Source organism: Gopherus flavomarginatus, chromosome 3, assembly GCF_025201925.1.
Source record: "Gopherus flavomarginatus isolate rGopFla2 chromosome 3, rGopFla2.mat.asm, whole genome shotgun sequence".
Classification (NCBI taxonomy): domain Eukaryota; kingdom Metazoa; phylum Chordata; order Testudines; family Testudinidae; genus Gopherus; species Gopherus flavomarginatus.
Window position 1 is genome coordinate 256,464,214 of NC_066619.1, and position 20,128 is coordinate 256,484,341.

The window sequence follows — 20,128 nt, forward strand, 5'->3', positions numbered from 1 at the left end:
TCCTCTCTGCTTTCTTGGAGATAGGGGCCAAGGAAGCTGGGGTTTGCCACAGAGTAGTCAAGATATTGGCTACCCCCTGGTGGGGAGGTTGAGCCACACAGCCTGGTGCCGAGGACGACAGTACATTAAAGAGAGAGTCAGACAGCTACACCATCTCCTCAGCCTGGAGCTGGAGATTGGACGCCACCTGCTTAAGGAGTTCTTGGTGAGCCTTGAAGTCCTCCTGTGGGACGGGTGGTGGTGCAGCTATGATATCCTCCAGCGAGGGGACCGGCACAGAGCCTAGGGTGTCAGATGATACCGGTGGGTCAATCCCCAGGTTAGAGTCCAGGCACGGTGCTGTCGGCTCAGGACCTGTTGATTTCTCCCTCTGTCATGGAGGGGAGGCCGAAGGGGCCTGCGACACTGCTCCAGTCACCGAGCGGAGTCTCACCTGGGTGGGCATTTGCGGCCACAGTGCCCATTGACACCACTGCCCTTGCCACAGTGTTCCGTGCCACTGACCGACTTGGGCGCCAGGCGGTGCAGTTTGCTCTTGCAGAGCCGCATGACTTGGAGACAGGCAGCTGGGTACTGATGCAGAGGTCACTGACGATAGCATGGTACCTGAGAAGCAACATGAGCGATGGTGCCCATGATGGTGCTGTCCACATGACCAGGACCTCGAGGACTTAGATCAGTACCCATCCAAGGTGCTGCTCCTGTACTTGCCCCGGTGGCCGAAGCTATGACACTTTAGTGCCGATGAATCATGAGATGAGTCTTGTGCGTGTAGTCTGGTAGAGCGGGAGCTCAAGTCGGAGTTGTCTATGTTAGCGGTGACGAGATCAGCTTTGATGCAAAGAGGAGCATCAGTGCCGCTTATCCCGATGCCTGTGTCCCCAGTCATGGGGCTCTCTCGCGGGCGGCAAACTGGTCAGCCTAAGCGGGGTAGAGGGCTGGCGTGAGCTGTGGGAAAACCGTGGCGAGCGAGGCGGCGAGTGGTTCTTGGAGAAGGGACTGTGCCGTGTCGGGGAGGGTTGTTGTGCTCCCAGTGGCAGCTTCCCTTGAGACTGGGGGCTCGTCTCAGGAGGCGCCCCGGGTACCAGGAGGGTTAAAATGTCAGGCATGGCCTGTGCCGCCTCTGGCATCGACGACATCCTCACCACAGGGGAGGCACGCACAGATGGTACTGGGCTGATCCGCTCAATGGAAGTAGGAGGCCTGGGGCCCGAGGGGGATCGCAGGCTGCCCAGGGCAGGTCCGGCCTCACCCCCATCTTTCTTTCGGCGCCACTGAGTCTTCCCTTGCTTCTTTGAAGGGGAGCGGTACCGGCTAGTGGAGGGGACTTCACTCCGTACCGAAGACGCAGTGCCAGGCACCGTATCCATTCGGCATGCCGATGCCCGGGTCAGTGCTGATTCCGTTAGGAGGGCGTGAAGTCTAATGTCCCTCTCCCTCTTAGTCCACGGTTTGAAAGATCTACAGATTCTACAGTGCTCACTTACGAGGGTCTCGCCCAAGCAGCGGAGACGCTGCATGTGTGGATCACTTCTTGACATAGAACTGCGACAGGAGTCACATGACTTGAAGCCTGGGGCACAGAGCATGCCCCAAGCCCAGACGACTAACTGGAGAAACTATTTAACTATTGAAGAACTGTACTACTAAGGCTAACTAGAGAAGCTGCAGCAAGGCTGGAGCACGAAGTTCTGACTACTTTCAGTGGCGGCAAGAAGGAATTGAGGGTCTGGCGGAGTGTGCAGCTCCCCTTATAGCACGATATAGAGGTGCCACTCCAGGGGTTGCAGCGGTGCTCCCCTCCTACGGGTACTGCTAAGGGAAAAACTTCCGGCACCGGTGCACGTGGCGAGCATGCATATCTACTGTGGAATACACATGAGCAATCACTCAAAGAAGAAACCACTTTCCAAAAGTTCAGAAATGAACTAGCTGCACTTTTAACCTCAAAGAAACACATTACTTGTACAACTAGTACCTCTCTCACTTGTTTTGGAAAAAAAAGTTTACAGGACAGAATTGAGTAATTTGTGTTAAAACACACCTGTAGTTAAGCTATAATTTTACTACAGTTCCAAAATTTTTCTATTACCAATGATTTGCAACTAAAGTTCTTACTTCTTACCAGTCTGAGGAATTTTAACTTAAGATTAAGAATAATTTATGTATGCACTAGTACCAGTAGCCAAGAATGTGTCTTCACATTTCACTCAATCAATTTGGAATTATCCTCAAAAAAAAAGAAAGAAAGAAAGTGTACAAAAATGTATAAACATACCAAGAGAGAGAAGATGGACAAGGTAAAGGTGTTAACTTCCCACTTCACCTTGAATTGTCTCTTGCAACATGTGTTACCTCCTTATCTCTTCTACCTTGTATTCTGTGATACTCCAAGTACCTCAGACCTGAAGAAGAGCTCTTTGTAAGCCTGAAAGCTTGTCTCTCTCTCCAACAGAAGTTGGTCCAATAAAAGATACTACCCTCATCCATCTTGTCTTACTAATATTTTGGGACCAACATGGATATACGAACACTGTCAATGTTTGAAGGCAGAAAAATATGTTGCAACTGAAGAGTGACTTTTCGAGTCTTCTTGAAGTAAACTACTTTATTTCTAGTAAAACTATAAAGACACCAATATTGCGAATTGTAATTCAACCATAAATATATTTTGCATATAAATACAGATTATAATATATATTTGAAATGATGCTTGCTATGGGTTGAAGAAGCAATTCAACTACCAATTCAAAATGAATCTAAATTAACAAAGAATGGGTGACTTTTTTAGTTAGCATAGTAACATACCTTTAAGCGGATCGTGCTCTGCTCTCATGATGTCAATAAGAGAGTTTTCCAATGAGTGCATATTCAGACTGTCATACATTCTATTTCGATCCTAAAAGAGAACAAAATTTCTTAGTACTGGAGTACAAAAATTGTACTTTTTAAACATGGAAACTTGATAGGAAGACTGAGACTACTCTGAAGTAGTGCACTCATAATGTGGTGACGGATAGCAGTGTAAAAGCCAAAGGTGGTGAAAATGGACTTGCAGTTGAACACTATTGCTTGTTAGACTGAATATAAAACTTTCCTGAAAGTAGCTTTTATGACATCCAAATATAAAACCAGATATGCACTTTGAATCTGGAAAAGGTATAGTTCAACATCTTTTCCTTCACGTCAAATTATATACACATTATACAGACATACATACATACACGCACATTTAAAGATTATCATCAAAAATCAAACACTCAAAACTTTAAGAAATGTCACAATTAAGATGGCACAGCCTCAATTCAAGGCCCTTTTGTGTATGCATAATGATAAACATTTAATTACATGACCACATAATTATTTTTTAAACGGGTCCCTTGCCTCATTCAGTGCACAGAGTGGACCTGATCTGGGGATGAACCAGGTGTACATAATGAAGATTTGTCTCTAGGATCCTATCACAGAGTTCATCACTTACTTTTCTCTCTCTCTCTCTCTCTCTCTCTCTCTCCCCCGCTCTCAATATTCGACTGCTCCCTTCCTGGTCTCTCCAAATGGATGGGTAATTTTGTTAAGGACTCCTGCTTCCACAAACTCCTCCGTGAGTTTCACAGCTGTTTCTAAGGTGATGGGCTGGTGTCTCTGCACCCAAATCCTCAGCAAGACACTGCCTCTTTGTAGCTTGGCCCTCTGGCCAGGCCACAATAACTTTTGCTTTCTAGGATTTCGAAGCCCAGCTGGCCCACCTACCACTCCTGATTCCAGCTCAGACACCCTATCACTAGCAACCATGGCATATGAAATTCCAGACTCTATTGCTGTTTTTCTGGCGTCCTTGTTACTTTTCCTTATTTTCTGGCCTACCCTTAGGTTACTACTGGAGCATTCCCATCTCCCTGTGGCTATTTTGCCCCACGCCTCCCTCAGGGTTCTTGCCAGAGTCTATAATCCAAATCAGGATCCCAGGGCTTACTCTCTTCCTAGACCTCTTTCCTCTTTGTCTCTTGCCTACTCCCCTCTTCTTTGGGGAGTGACTGTGGAGTTCCTTCTTACAGCCCTCTCTTATCACCATCTTCCCCTCTTTAGGACTGTTCCAGCTCCTCTGACACTTGGGTTTCATCAGCCATTTGGCCTTATCAGTCCTAACTCTCCTCCAGGTGCAGCCTGTCACAGGGTTAATTGGCCCTTTTTACTTAGTCAAGCCTTGTGTGGAGTAGACACTCCAACACAGATTCCCAATTCATTTGCTGCAAAAGTTGGAAGGTGTATATTGAATGAGGCAGAGGATTATGAAGAAGGATGGTGCCTTAGTTAGAGGTTGAATGCTGCCCTGAGAATTGGATTTCCTCTCTGCCTCTGCCACAGAGTTCCTGTGTTATGTTGGGCAAGTCACTTAACGCAAACATTTCACAGGTGGCCAGTAACTATGCACTCCTCCGTTTTGGGTATGTGACTCACGACTCTGTGGTCTCATTTGGAGAAGTGTTAAATGCTCATAGCTGCAACCGAAGTCTGGAGAGTTGTGTTTTCAATATATGAAGTTATTATGCCAAGTAGACCGAAAAAATAATCAGGTCCTAGGTGTCTCAAATTGAGCAAAGTTAGTGTATAATTTTTACCTTAATCTCTGTGCTTCAGTTCCCCATTTGTAAAATGGGGATAAGAATCCCCCTCATTTCACAGGCGGCAACAGAATTAATTCATTTATATTTGTGAACCAGATACCATAGCGATGAGCACCACAGAAAACTCCCTGAAGAAATTAATAATTCCATCTTTGGAGTAGGGTTTGAATAGCATGCAGTAAATAAGGCACAGGTCCACTCACTGAACAATGTAGAAAAGGAGAATACTAAATAGCTGCTCACTAAGAGCTGGTCTACACTGGCGGGGGGGAGGGGAGGAGAAAGGAAATTGATCTAAGATACGCAACTTCAGCTACGCGAAGTCCAAGTATCTTAGTTCAACTTACCTGGCTGTCCTCACGGCGGCAAGTCGACTGCCGTGGCTCCCGTCGACACTGTTTACTCCTCCTGCCGAGGTGGAGTACGGGCGCCAATTCGCGGATTGATTTATTGCGTCTAGACGAGACGCAATAAATCGATCCCCAATAGATTGATTACTACCCCCAATCCGGCGGGTAGTATAGATGTACCCTAAGTGAGCATCATTTGTTTTGTGCACTGAATGAAGCAAGAAAAAAAAAGTTTAATAATTTCATTAAAGACCATGTTATTGCAAATGTACAAAAGGAACAGGTTAAGATTGCACAGGCAATAAGCTTGTCCTACAGAAGCAACAAAGTGTGCACCCTCTAGCTTTACAACTTATAGCATATTAGAGCTGATTGGAAATTTTCCCCATCAATGTTTTTCAACAAATATGTAGGTTCTGAGGGGAAAAAAAATCAATTTTCCACAGGAAAACTATAGGAATTGTATTGTCAGTGAAAGTGAAATAAGTTCGATCAAAAGAAGTCCAACATACAACTTCTGATTTACTGGCTAGGAAGCTACAGACAGAATACTATACTTAAACATATCTGAAAATACCAGTAAGATTTTGAAATTCATAACCAGTAGTACAGACTATGCAACCAGTTGCCATTATTCAAGTATTTGTGGCTCATGTGGCATTTAATACATCTACGTAACAAAGTTCTAGTTCAAGTGTTTTACAGTTTAGATTCTTTTGGTTAGAATATTGCCACATGATTATAGAGGTGACAGAAAGAATAAAGTTCTTCCTGTTAAAGGGCAGATTGTGACACTAGCTCTTTTTGGGATGGTGAAAAACTGTTAATCCCGGAAGGAATTTTGACTGACTTGACTAGAAGTCCCCTGGTAAAGATAGGAAAGAATACTATAGAATAGGGGCTCTACTATCCTTGGGATCCCCTTGTAAACACATTGAATGGTCAATATTCAGAGGTCACAGTCCTGCCCTTTATATCACTCCCTTTTGAGTACCTACCCTAAGCGTGTCTTGCCCCTGCAAGGACGTTTAAAAAGTGCGGAAGGAAGGAAGAAAGGACCATTGTACCACCATGTCCACTATACCCCTGAGCAAGACCAGCCATAATGTGGTCTTAAAATGTTTATCACTCATTTTTCAAACATCTGAAAATAAAAAGCACCTAATTACTGCACAAAACACATACAACACTAGCTGTGACACCAAAACAAACATCTAGATATCTAATCTGGCCAAATCCTAACCTTCTACAAAATAATAAAGCCTACAAAATACACAAACATTTAGCCTTGCCTTGAAAGATGCCAACAATGAGCTTTGGCAGACATCTAGGGACTAAGCATTCAAAATTGACAAGCCGCTCCTAGCCATACACTCAACTATACACTGTAATCAGCTAGTCCCAACTTGACTATCCCAAGGAAAGTAGAAACTTCTTTGGGTACAGGGCCCAATTTTAAGTCTTTGTTCAAGTAAGCTTTATCAGTGTAAAAGTTTGAAGCATAATCCCTAAACAGGCAGCCAATACAGCTTTACAGAGTACAGGTATCAAGTGTAGGCCTTTGCTTTCTAAGTCAGCACCAAAAAGTGTTGCTATAATAAGAGGGTGTGTGTAGGTGTGTGTGTGCATGCGTGAGTGTGTGTGAGAGAGAGAAAGTCACCACATCAAGCTCGACGTCCAGAAGGAAAGGTTACAACTAGTTTTTTGAAAGGGGATAGTTTTAACCACTAACACATGTTCAGCTTAGTCAAGTAACTCATGTTACAAATCTTCTTGTATCCATGTATCAATTTGCTGAAGTAGTGACAATGCAGACTGAATCAGTAGTAATATGGAGAGAATATCTTGCAGGTATAATACTTTATGTTGGCCTGATGTTTTTGTAAAGAACTTTGTCAAAGGTGACTTTGAGACTAACAGACCAATCAACCACAGAAAATAAGAGAGTAAACAATACCGTGCTTGTAGAGATGGCAGAATACGTTAGTTTGAACACTAATACCCTATTGAGATGTCTCAAGCAGCTGATAACTATACAAGAAATAGATAAGAAGTTCTGGAAAAATGCATCACGAAACTAACAATACACCTGCATCAATGATGTTTTCATCCTCTTGACAGAAGACATAAGCTCTCTCATAGATTTCTATCACAACTTCATCACCACCCTTCCATCAAACTCTCTAGAACACTGCCACACTAGCATCAATTTCTTGGACAGCACAATTAGTTTAAACAATGGAACCCTACTAACCACCATATCAAGAACGCACCAAGCACCCCAAAATTTCTTATCTACAGACACGCACGCAGATCTCTCAGAATTTGCTCTGAAGAGAAAGTTCAGGATATACACCTAAACACACTTAAAGCCACCTTCACTAAACCAGGACACTCCACCAGAGAAGTAGATCGCATCATGGAATGGGCCACGCAAATACCCTGGAAAAGCCTACTTCAACACAGAAATAACCCCACTGACAGCACACCCCCAAATGTCATTACCACCTCACACTGGAACCCATACAGGGGATCAAACAATTACAATCCATATTTGATGGGAATTACATCCCGAAATAAATCTTTCCCAAACCCCCTTGGGCCTTCAAACCACCCTCCAACCTCACCAAGGTCATCATCAGATACAAGCTTCCCACAGACCACCACACCAACTCTAAGTGGCACCCGACCCTGCCAGAACAACAGATGAAAAATCTGCAAACCTATCTCCACTGCTAAAATGATCAATAGCCTGGCACAACACACCTTCCAAGATTCATGGGTCCTACATATGCGTACCACAACGTGTGGTCTACCTTATCAAGTGCATTAAAATGTCCCAACATCTATGTGGGGTGAAACCAGACAATCACTACATTCTCAAATGAAGTCACACAGGAAAACGATAAAAAAAAGACAAAAACACCATATCACCCACAGGAGAACACAAAGCATTCACTCTACAGCTGATCTTTCAATACTCATCCTCCAAGGAAACCTGCACAACACCTTCAAAAGATGATCCTGGGAACATACATTCCTATGCCCAATGGTCTGTGATGGGATGTTAGATGGGGTGGAATTGAGTCACTACACAGAATTCTTTCCTGGGTGCTGGCTGGTGAATCTTGCCCACATGCTCAGGGTTTAAATGATCGCCATATTTGGGGTCCGGAAGGAATTTTCCTTCAGGGAAGATTGGCAGAGGCCCTGGATATTTTTCACCTTCCTCTGCAGCATGGGGCACGGGTCATTTGCTGGAAGATTCTCTGCACCCTGAGGTCTTCAAACCACGATATGAGGACTTCAATAACTCAGACATAGGTTAGGGGTTTGTTACAGGAGTGGGTGGATGAGATTCTGTGGCCTGCATTGTGCAGGTCAGACTAGATGATCATAATGGTCCCTTCTGATGTTAGAGTCTATAACTGCTAGACACCAAAAACCATTGACTCAACGGGGACACTAGTTTTATGGCTCATTACAACTATCTGTAACACCCCACCCTCCTGCTACCTTTAACTGCCCACTTCTAACCCTTGATGCATAACAATCTATCTCTCAGTTGCCCACTTCATTTCACGTGACCACCTGCTGTGTGTTATCCCTTTTGAGTCAGTCTGTCCCGATTTGTAGTTAGCTCACTTTGCTTCCTTCCCCAAACCTGAAGAAGCTCTCTCAAAAGCTTGCACCTTCCACCAACATAAGTTGGGCCAATAGAAGATAATTACATAACCTAATTTGGGTCACCAAAAATTCTTCACAAGCGTTGTAATGAGTTTCTTGTATTACAAAAAATAGCACAATGAATTTATTGCCAGATTCTCTTATTAGCTTTTCATTGTTTTGAATATAGAAGTGCTTGAAGCTTGCTTGATCTAATCTTCTGGTGCTTCAATAGCTTCTCAGTTTCAAAATACAACACAATGAACTGAAATTGAAAGTTTACACCAAACCAACTTAGTCTCAAAGGTACCCTCAATTCCGCTACAAGCTATAATTGGGTTCATTTTAAGGCTCTTACAATAAGGAAAATATTTTAGAGAAAACTTGATCTGTCAGCTGACTTTTCAGGAGCTATGTTTAAAAGTTGTTTACACAGTAGAAGCATCAAGTATTCTAACCATCAGATGCAATATGTCACTAGAAGTCCTGTCAGTCAACTTAGCACAAAAGTAGTACACTAACAGAATACATTTTCAGGAGTTAAATTTTTCAGCAGATCTAAAACTAGGGGGTCAGGACTTTACATTTTCTCTAAGGCACCAATCTCACCACTAACTGAAAAAGCACATACAAATTAGCCACTTCATTTTTACCTACCCCTTGGATTTCATGCATTTATCGATTCCACCAAACTCAACCTTATTTCTACTAATCTCTCTTTCACACTTTGTTTAAGACTTAGTTTCCTCCAACCTTTCTCATTTAAAAAGAACATATCAGGTGTAATCTTCCTGGTTGAGGAGATCTGAATGTTAGTACTTCTAGACTTGAGTTAAAAAGGCCCTTTTTTTAGTCACCCAGATAATACTCCTAGCATAATGTGCAATCTTACTTTGGAGGCAGTGTGCTGCTTCTCATATCACCAATGGTCAAGGAAGTGAAAAACCATATTTGATTCCCAACTAATACGTCTTCAAAACAAAGCCCTCTATTCCTTTCAATTTCTGATACATTCCCACTAGCACCAGCAAAACTGATAAGAATTGATTCTAGGAAAATGCTCTGTACATTCGCAATTTTGTCCTAAAACTCTCCAGATCATTTAAAAAAAAATGTGTGTAAGAGATGTGGAGTTCTCAGGTACCATATGCTATATAAATCCTCTTTTTTCTAGAGCCATTGTTCTTGGTAGAATGTATTTAAGACTTCTAAATAAATCCATACATATGTTATGCAAAGACTATCTTGGCTTTTCAATTATCAGAGTAATTAATTACTTGGAGAAGTTCAATACACACTGCAGGCACATCCCACAATGCTCTTTAGATGTCACTATTAGGCACAATGCAATTAGTCTAGGAAACCATGGAAAAAATCTAAACTATCATAAGCAGCCTTTGCTAATCTTTACCAAGCTTCTCAAAAATGAATTATTAAAGTTCGGCTCCCATTTAATTTTAGGAACATGTTCTAAAATCTTGGCCTTTAAAAGCATTTCAGATGAGCTAAAAATACACTAAAAAACAAATCCTTTCAGAAAACCTTATTTCAAACAAATCTTGATGTTCTGAGGAAGCCTACCATGATCTACTTCATAATAAAGCAAACATAATATAATGAAAAAGAAAATGAGCTTAAGAGTAAGATCTTTTGGTGATGAGCAAGATTTTATAGTGAATTCAACTCTTGCTACACCAAAAACATTAATTTAAATGATTATTTTAAGCTAACCATGTCCCATCTGTTTCACCCTCTTCCTAATCAACCTTAAACTCAAAAAGATCTTAGTTTCTATACCCAAAAAAATTAGTGACTTTCAATAAACTGTATGTATGTTTCTATTACATTTTGTTAAAGCTTGGAGACAATGGGTGAGTACCAATAAAGTGAAATGTCCAACTTACAAAACAGTACATTTTTAGGAAGGTATTTTTATACATGTACATTGGTAGAGGACTCCCCATCATAATTACATTGGTTAAGCGAGTATTATAAAAAAAAATCAAATGTGTATCTTAACTAGAAAAATAAAAATAATTGAAAGCTTGAAGTCATTAAGGATCCATAACAGTCATAGGCATCCTGCTGAGACAATAAACTTGTCAGAACATACTGAGAAACTGCAAATGTAAAACCTACAGCTCATGACAGTTTAGCTCTATGAAAACTGGACAGAAGGCTTACGAAAAGTAGAAACAGGAAAATTACCTCAGTAAGGAAAGTAGGTTACCACTACCCACAAACATAAAGTAGCTAACAAATATAACATTTAGCAGATATCTAGGGGCAGTCATCCTGAGAATACCAAACATGTTTTCAAGTTAAGATCAAATTACTGCATATATAAATACATCTTTACCTCGATATAACGCTGTCCCAAGGAGCCAAAAAATCTTATTGTGTTATAGATGAAACTGCATTATATTGAACTTGCGTTGATCCACCAGAGTATGCAGCCCCACCTCCCTGGAGCACTGCTTTACCATGTTATATCGGGTCGCGTTATATCAGAGTAGAGGTGTATTTACAGAAAAGGTCCCATAACAAAATGACAGTTCTGTTACCCAGCTATACAAGCCATTTTTGCTGAAATATTTATCTATGAAGACAAATAGCATTCACTACACCCATACCCAAGTGGTCCAGGTTAAGAAAAGACATTGACATACTGGAAGCCATCCAGACAGACTACAAAAATGATTAAAAGGCTTGGCAGGATTGACCCATGAGGAAAGCCTAAAAAATCTGTGTGCGCATAGCGTGGTCAAAACAACTAAAAGGACAATAAACTGAACATTTGGAGGGTGTTACCATGAAGGGGGAAGTTGTTCAAGAGTTTAAAAAAATAATGAAGAATAGTTGTTTGAAACTGAGAAAAGCAAAATTTAGACTAAACATCGTCAGGAAAAGTTTTCTATCACCCACAAAATAGTCTTTCAAATGTGGCAGTAAAATCTAGTGATTTAAACCTGGAAAAGCTCATAATCTCAGAGAACAATTATGGTTTGGCAATGAGATGGGTTGGACAATATAAAATGTCTTTCATTGCTAACTCTTAGGTAACTAGAATCATAACATATACAGTATTGCTCCATTAGCCTGGTTGACAAACATTTTGCTGAGCAACAAGAGATAGCCCTTACATAAGTTCTTGCATATGTTAATAAAACAAAGGATGTGGTTTAAATATATTCTTCCAATATTTTATAATCTGTGTAAGTTAAGCAACACAGGAAAGAATGTTTAGTTCAGCAAAAGCTTGTTAATATATTTGTGGCTTTAAGCCTAAGAGACTTGGTCCATCGATTTTGTTCAGTATTCTGAATATCTATATGCAAGTTTGAAATTTAAAAATTGTCCATTCAGAGGCCTTGATCCTGAAATTGACAGCTTGTAGGTGGACTGCTGCTGCACCAAGCTGAGTTGGACTGAAGGGTTCTGCTTACAGGGCAGCAGTCCTTCTGCAAAAAATTGAGGCCTAAATCTACTAGGCGCAGGTAACTAGTCTAAAGCACAGTACAATCTGAATGAAGGCAACTTTCCTCCAAAAAATAATTGCCTAAAGCTGGACTCCTAAATCCATGTTTTAAACACCTAAACAAGCTATCTGAATTCAAAAAGTGCTGAAATATAAACTCTCCCACAGACTTTTATGAGGGCAGCAAGGTGCTCAGCACTTCTGAAAATCAGGCCATTTAACTAGGTGCCTAAATATGGACTTAAAAGAATAACTTTAAACACTTATTTTTGAAAGTCTTGGTTAATGTTTTAAATTTGTTACGACAAGTCTTTAACAATTGGATTCTAGCCTAAATATATTAACATGGATTTTGTTATCAAATATTATCAATTACAAATATTGAAAAAACTTATATCTTGAAAATCCAAAATTAAGTTAACCCTCTTTGACTTGAGCAAACTCTGATAAATTATTCTTTTGCTGTCTCTAGAGTATTAGAAAATAATGTAACTTAACATCTGATGTGAAGTACAACTCAAACTTATCTGAAAACACCTGAAACTGTGCTTTATTTCACTGAATATTTGAAATTTCAGTATCTGAATTTAAAAAAAAAAAAAAAAAAAAAAAAAAAACAAAACGAGGGACAAGCAAGGTAACCAGAAGAAATATCTGCAGTCATATAGGTTATATCTTACTGTCCAGAATCCCAAATTTCAGCAATAGGTTTCAGTAGTGAATAACAAAGCTTAGTCTCAAGGACAGTCCAAAGAAACAGGAAGGACAAATTAAGGTGAAAGACACCCAGACATGCAATGTATTTCCTGAACTCAAAGATACAGGAACAGAATTCAGATTCATTTTGGCAGAATGAAGTTTTATTTACATTTGTTCTTTCCAAGAGCATACAGTCAAATACTATTGACCTTTTAAGAAGTACTACACTTGTTTAAAATAATGTACTATCGAGATTCAGATAAAAAAATTATTAACCTGAAGGCCTTGTTTACATTTAAGGTTCTCTGTTTTAACTACACCAGTATACAATACTTAAAGCTACAAAACACACAATGTAGATGAGTTTTACTGGCATAGATTATTCTGGTTCGCCAAAATAAAATAAACTGTGGTGGTATAATGTGCCTTATACCAATATAACTGTATCTAGACTAGGGCTTTTACCAGCATAATTCTGCCAGTGTAAGAACAAAAAGTTACAACCCTTAGAGCTATAGTTATGCCAGTAAAATTTAAGGTCTGGTCTACACTTAAATATTAGATCAACTTAGCTACATTGCTCAGGGCCGTGAAAGATTTCACACCCTGCACGACAGATGGGTCAATCTAACCTCCACCATAGACGCAGTTAGGCTGACGGAAGAATTATTCCATTGACCTAGCTACTGCCTCTTAGGGCTGGTCCACACTACGGGGGGGAAATCGATCTTAGATACGCAACTTCAGCTACGTGAATAACGTAGCTGAAGTCGAATAGTTAAGATCGGATTACTCACCCGTCCACACCACGCGGGATCGATGTTCGCGGCTCTCCGTGTCGATTCCGGAACTCCGTTGGGATTGATGGAGTTCCGGAATCGATATAAGCGCGCTCGGGGATCGATATATCGCGTCTAGATTAGATGCGATATATCGATCCCCGAGCAATCGATTTTAACCCGCCGATACGGCGGGTAGTCTGGACGTAGGTAAATTACCTACATCAACAGAAAACCCCCTTCCATCAATTCACTTCATATCGGCACAACTGCAGTACCACAGTTGTGCCACCATAGTGCAAAGCAGGCCAAAACGTCGGACTTTCAAACGCACTCAATGATGGCCTAACTTTACCACTGGAGTGTTACCTCTAAGGTTAGTGTGAGTAGTTAGGCCAAAATTGAGCACTTTTCAAAATCCCATCTTAGCGATGCAATTCACCATTAGTGAATCCAACTTCACTGCAGTCAATGAAGTTCTATCCAGTTTGTGCACATAGGAAACTTATGCCTCAGTCTTATACTTAAAGAATACCAACAGTGAAAGAGTTTGGTCTTCATTCCCCTCCTTTTTGTAAACTACATCAAAACATAACATTTTAATAGTCATTAATATACACTGTTCACCGTACAGATGCTTAATACCAAACAATATTATGTATTAGAAATAACATCAACTCCCTGACCTTGTGTACATCGGGGACATGCTCTGATCTCAGCTACCAGTGTAGCTGCATCAGTGCAGACTCTGGGAATAAAGCAAAGTCTCAGATAATGAATAAACTGCAACTGTTCAAATTGTGACATATCTTGTCTATAATAGTGGTTTGCACTAGTGCAGCTACATGGGCTACTGCACACTGATGGTTACAATTATGGCAAGTCTCCACTGTAGACAAGGCCTGAAAATTCTTTACAAAACTGACTTCCAATCTGTGATCCACTAGCGGTCTGCATAGAGTTAGCAAATCTCATGGTGCTGGCTCATAATCATGTTTATATCTAAAAAGCAAGATTTAAACATGTATTTTAACTATTTCTATATAAACTATTTTAGTAGTTGCAACACGGTGTTATGTGATCACAAACAGTAGCGAAAAAGATCTGCAAATTGTAAATGGGAGAGAACATGGTCAACAAGAGTCTCTACTAAGATTGAGAAACATTGGTTTAGGAGGACTACAGGCAAGTTTTATACATCTGTTCAATATAGTTACATTTAGCAGATGGCATAAGTTTAGTAATATAAAAATGTTTATTCAGTATCTGCTAAAATTGCTACTGTATCTTTAAGAATCAATCTGAATACCTCAACCTTTTATGGAAAGAGGCAAGCACTGCACAAATTAAGTAGACTGATGTTTGACTGTGTCACAACTGCCAACACAAGCCTAGATAGCATCACCAGTTCTAACTGAAGTTCAGCTTCTTTTTAACCATTTCACCATGATGTCTAAAATCCATGTGTCAGTCAACGCAGTGGGGAAGTGACCCCATGTAGGACAGAACTTAATAAAAATTGAAAAAATTATGAACACAGTAATTCAATGCATCTTAATAAGATTACAGAAGACATCTATTTAACGTTTCTGCAATAAAATTGGTTAACACTGAAAGAGTTCAGATCACAATACTTGCAGTCTGTCCTTTGACTATTCTTATAAAAGCAAACAAGCAAGATTTAAGCATAGCTAAACACTCTAATTTATTACTGGACAAAACAAAATTCTTTGTCTCTCTCATGAAGCTGTTCAGCAGCCAGTTCAATTGTAGATACTAAATTTAAGTACGTCTATAATTCTGCTTTGAAGTTGTGAACACCAAGAACAAAAATATCAACACAAATTATAAATACGGTTGAACTTCAGATACTTTTTTCTACTCTGCTACCTATGATTGTTTAATTAAATGCCAGGAGTAAAACAAATTTTGTTTAGATCTGAAAACAAGCTGCTTTATATTAAATGACTTCCTCTAAAAGTTTCAGCAAGCTCAATATATACACACTTGCAAACTTATTAGACATACTGAATTACCGTATATTTGAAGTATATGCAAGTTTGTGCTTGGCTAGACACGCACTCCAATATATTCAGTATTAGAGGGGTAGCCGTGTTAGTCTGGATCTGTAAAAGCAGCAGAGTGTCCTGTGGCACCTTATAGACTAACAGACGTATTGGAGCATGAGCTTTCGTGGGTGAATATCCACTTCGTCGGATGCATGTGACATGACATGCTCCAATACGTCTGTTAGTCTATAAGGTACAACAGGACTCTTTGCTACACTAATATATTGTGGCAATTCTGTTCAAACTGAATAATAAAACACTAATATTCCTAACCCAAATCATGACATTGGTTATTTTACAGGTGTCTACTTCAGAATGGGGTTTTTTTAAAAAAAAGATATTTCCACTGCAGAGCACCAACTGTCTCAAGACAGCAACTCTAAACTCTATCTTTAATGAGTCAAGTTGTAGTTTGGTATCAAAGTGGCATCCTTTCCATCATCCCACCCAAACAAGAAACCAAGAAAATTATACAAACCCTGCTGTTTAAGCCCAGTTAGCAGATCAGTTCAATGAGGTAGGACATTAGAAGATGATGTTAGCAGGATTTCCCATAAAAGAAATGCATTATTGGATGCAATCCCAGCAAACTTCAAATGCATCTGAAATCAATAGTGGCACTGAGTCCAGTATTGTAACTATCAGGCCCCATTTGTAAGTAGAGGTATATGGCTTGTTGAGCCAATGGGAAGTCCACTCACAGCCAAAATGACAAAAACCAGGAAACCTATGCAAAAATCCTAGACTAAAATTTTTTGCTATTATCACAGGTACACTAAAGTTAATTTGCTTTTTGACACAAATGCAGCTGTTCAAAGTTAAGAGATCAAAATTATGATAAAGACCTACTTTAGAATAAGTACATTCTAAATAAAAGAGGGATGACAGCCTTATGCAGGGAACAGCAAGTATTGTAACTACTCTTTCCTGCAGGTTACTTATTTTGTTAATATATTAGCCCAAATCAAGACAAAGTACTAAAGTTAAGGAAGACCTAAAGAAGATGTAAAATGGAGAACTGTTCTTAAAAGTAATCTGCTGTTTCCTTGGAATGGCTAGTTTCTAAGGTAGAATGATTGTCTTAAATTTAGATTCCTCACAACAAAAAATGTAAATGCATAAGCTGCTATACTACCAACCGAGACTGGGGCCTGATAGCAAGAGACAATCCTTGCCCCCAAGAACTGGCAAACTAACTAGACAAGACTGCCAGAGGCTTGAGAAAAAAATATTATCTCCATTTTACAGACAGGAACCTGAGGCATAGAGATTAGGTGACTTGCCTAAAGATACACAGGAAGTCTGTTACAAAAATTGAACCCAGATCCCCTCAGTCCAAGACTATTCTTCCTCTTCGCATTTAACGTCTCTTAATCAAAGGGCTTCTATGTTCCATTCATCAAATAACTATGGACATCCCTCAAGAAGCTGCCAGTCGGGGAAAACTAAAACCCATATGCAAAGTGGCATTGGCAAGGATACTAATAAGATGAAAAGGTGAATTTAAAAAAAAAAAAAAAAAAGTCAGAGCAGTCCACAAATAAAGTATAAAAAGGCTTGTCCACAAGAATAATGTGATAAGACCTAAAATTAATCTATATTAAAAAATAAGGGATAAAAGCAGCTCAGATTTAAAAGGAGCCTTAAGTGTTTTAAACTGACTAATGTTAAAAATGCTTTCTGACAGTTTAAAAAGTATTTCTGCTCCCTTGTTGCTGTGCAAGAGTTTCTTCAGTTTCCTCCTTTTCCCCTCTTGTAGAGTCAGTAAGCAATAATTCTGGCTATTGCTGGCATTTTATATAAACTGGAAAATATTTTGGTTAATTGTCACTTGCAGTACACTTGTAACATTAGAAAGTACAACATTTTCATAAAAATCACCATGAACATTGTCAGTATCATTTAATATGTTAAATAGACCTATTTACAATGCTAGACAAAATTAAAGACAAACATTAAGACATCTCCAGTTACATATCATTCTTACCTGTAAGGGTAAGAGAGTATTACTGTTGTTGTCGGTTCGGAAAACATTATCTTCAATCCATGATTTTGGTGTCAGCGATGGAGTAGAGCGAGTAAATTTAGGGGGAGCTATGACATTACCAGAAAAGGGCTTCTTCAAAGGAGAAATTTGGTTCATAGTTCCTGGAATTCCCATGTTTCCAGTTCTACGATGGTCTCTGCCATGCATTCCTCCCCAGGACATATTTCCTGTGCTCCAGCCACTACTCTGATGGTTGCTCCAGGGTGACTGCTTCAGAAGAGGCTAAAAAGAAAAAAGAGAGAGAGAGAAGAGTGGATTAGATTTTGGTTTTTTTAAACATTCCTAGTTTGCTTGTTACCTCAAAAAAGATCAAATGGCTTTTGTAAAGAGTACGAAAACTGGAAGTTCCCATTTGCCTATAAACTAACATCCATGGCAAAGGAAAAAACTGAATACAAGTAACCATAAAACAAGACTGCTATATCAAAAAGACTGATTTGCCAAAATGATAAATTAGGATTTCTATTTCTTTCTTGGTAAAATATTCCTACAGTTATTTAAATACAATAAAAGCTGCCACACTTTCATTATGTAACTAATCGGTCACGTGTTACATAGGCAGGCAGGCCCCTGCTTGATATGTCTCTGTAGAGTAGCATTAGATAGTTTCATGAAGGTCACTTGGTTTTTTTGTGAGTAAAGGAGAAAGTAGTGAGTTGCAGGGTAAAATAAATTATAGGTCAAGCTAAAATATTACATAAAGAGGTAAATGTTTACAAGTAACAATGACAAAGACTGATTATCTCACAATCTGTATAACCTAAAATTATTTGTTCAGAGTAACTATCCTTGATGTGTATCTAAAAATATAAATGTATTATAATAGCCTTTAAAGGCTACAGCTTGAACTTCTGGTGTAACAAACTAGACCAGATCCTCAGCTAGTGTAAACTGGCATTGCTGTGCAGAAATCAGCGAACCAAAAGTGTTTTGCCACACCCGATGAATCTGGCTTTTTGATTACTTCAGAAAGGGATTGTTTTGATATCCAATGGACTACTGCTATTATACAAAAGAAAATTTACATATTCAGACTAACTCCAGAGGGAAAATGAAAAGATCTTTTCAGGAGTAAAATGGGTAAAACACTATTGCTGCCTTCAATACTTAATAATCTATGCTAAAACCAATGTGTGAACTGAAATGGTTGTCATACTACCAAGAGGTGGACCCACTGAACTCTGGTGATAATAAAGAGCTGTGTTTGCCTAGAAAAGCAAAATAAAAGTATTTAAAACTTGATTGGTCATGGAAAGGATATTTTTCAGACACCCTTTGATGAAACAGAGGATCTATAAATCCAATTCTAATCTGAAATCCAAATGTAACACCTCAATCTCAAAAATAATGTAATTCTAATGACAATCTAAAGGATGCCATATGTGCAATACTAAAAAAGGTTAAATATGATAAGTATTGATGGAGCTGTACAGACATAAAAATTATCCTGAAAATATGGTAAAGCCAGTGTGGTCAGATACTCAGGCAGACACCCCTGTTCTATATAATTATAGAAAATTATGTTGTAAAACTTGAATGCTTTGTGTTGGAATTTTGGGAGAGGCAGGCACTCTACTGAGAAACAAACTTTGGAGATAATGTCAAGCATTAAAACAGGTCTTTAATCTTGCTAAACTATACTTTCACATCACTGTTTAGATTTACTACCTACAACTGACATATTCATAACTGAATAATGGCAGGGAAGTGAGAGGTGAAAAGAATTCCCCACAAATGTTAATGGTAGAGAGAACTGCTGTCCTCTCTCTTAATTGCTTTGGAATTTGTTTAAAACCAGAGCAAACTAAGCGATAAGATCCATGTTAAAACATATTTACCACATGTGAACATATAAACAACATACATTTTCTTGTAGTACAATTTTTGAATGCCAATTACAAAAAAAAAAATAAACACTTTACTTCATAAAATCCCAATCATACCTACTTGGTAAAATTCCACACAGTTTAATACTAGAATTAAGCAGAAATTAAACTGACTATGGGGCCTATACGGTATACTCAGCCATGAAGAGCTGAAAAAACCTTAACATGATGCAAATGTCACACACTATGATATGTTAACTGGAGAGAGAAGAGCAGCTCCATGGAACAAAATATGACACGTTATCTTAGTCTCAACATACAAAACCAGGAAGAAAAGCAACCTCTTTAGCCAATAGGAGATGAGGATTCCATGCCACCCATTAAACTAGTAGGTGCAGTAAGTGCTGTGGGCAGGAGAATTACGACAACCTGAAATACAGTAGCGAAGCTGCTGTTTGCCTATATCACCACATACACAAGTAACTCTAAATAAAAGTTATTCTTTACAGTTCTCAGATGAATTAAAAAGTCACTTAAGGCCAAACCTGCCTATGCAAGTCAATGTATATGTTCTCAATTGTAAAAG

General features: G+C 39.3%; 1 protein-coding gene across 7 annotated transcripts in view; it reads right to left on the minus strand.

The window, feature by feature from the left end:
* The window catches only part of CPEB2 (cytoplasmic polyadenylation element binding protein 2), a 146,314-nt gene that overhangs the window by 122,933 nt on the left and 3,253 nt on the right, over positions 1–20,128 (minus strand). For all 7 annotated transcript variants that reach the window (XM_050947549.1, XM_050947551.1, XM_050947546.1 and 4 more), the window contains exons 2-3: positions 17,657–17,938; positions 2,809–2,899 (exon numbers count right to left, since the gene is read on the minus strand). In XM_050947549.1, coding sequence (XP_050803506.1) covers positions 2,809–2,899; positions 17,657–17,938 — 373 coding nt within the window. The remainder of the gene's footprint in view (positions 1–2,808; positions 2,900–17,656; positions 17,939–20,128) is intronic.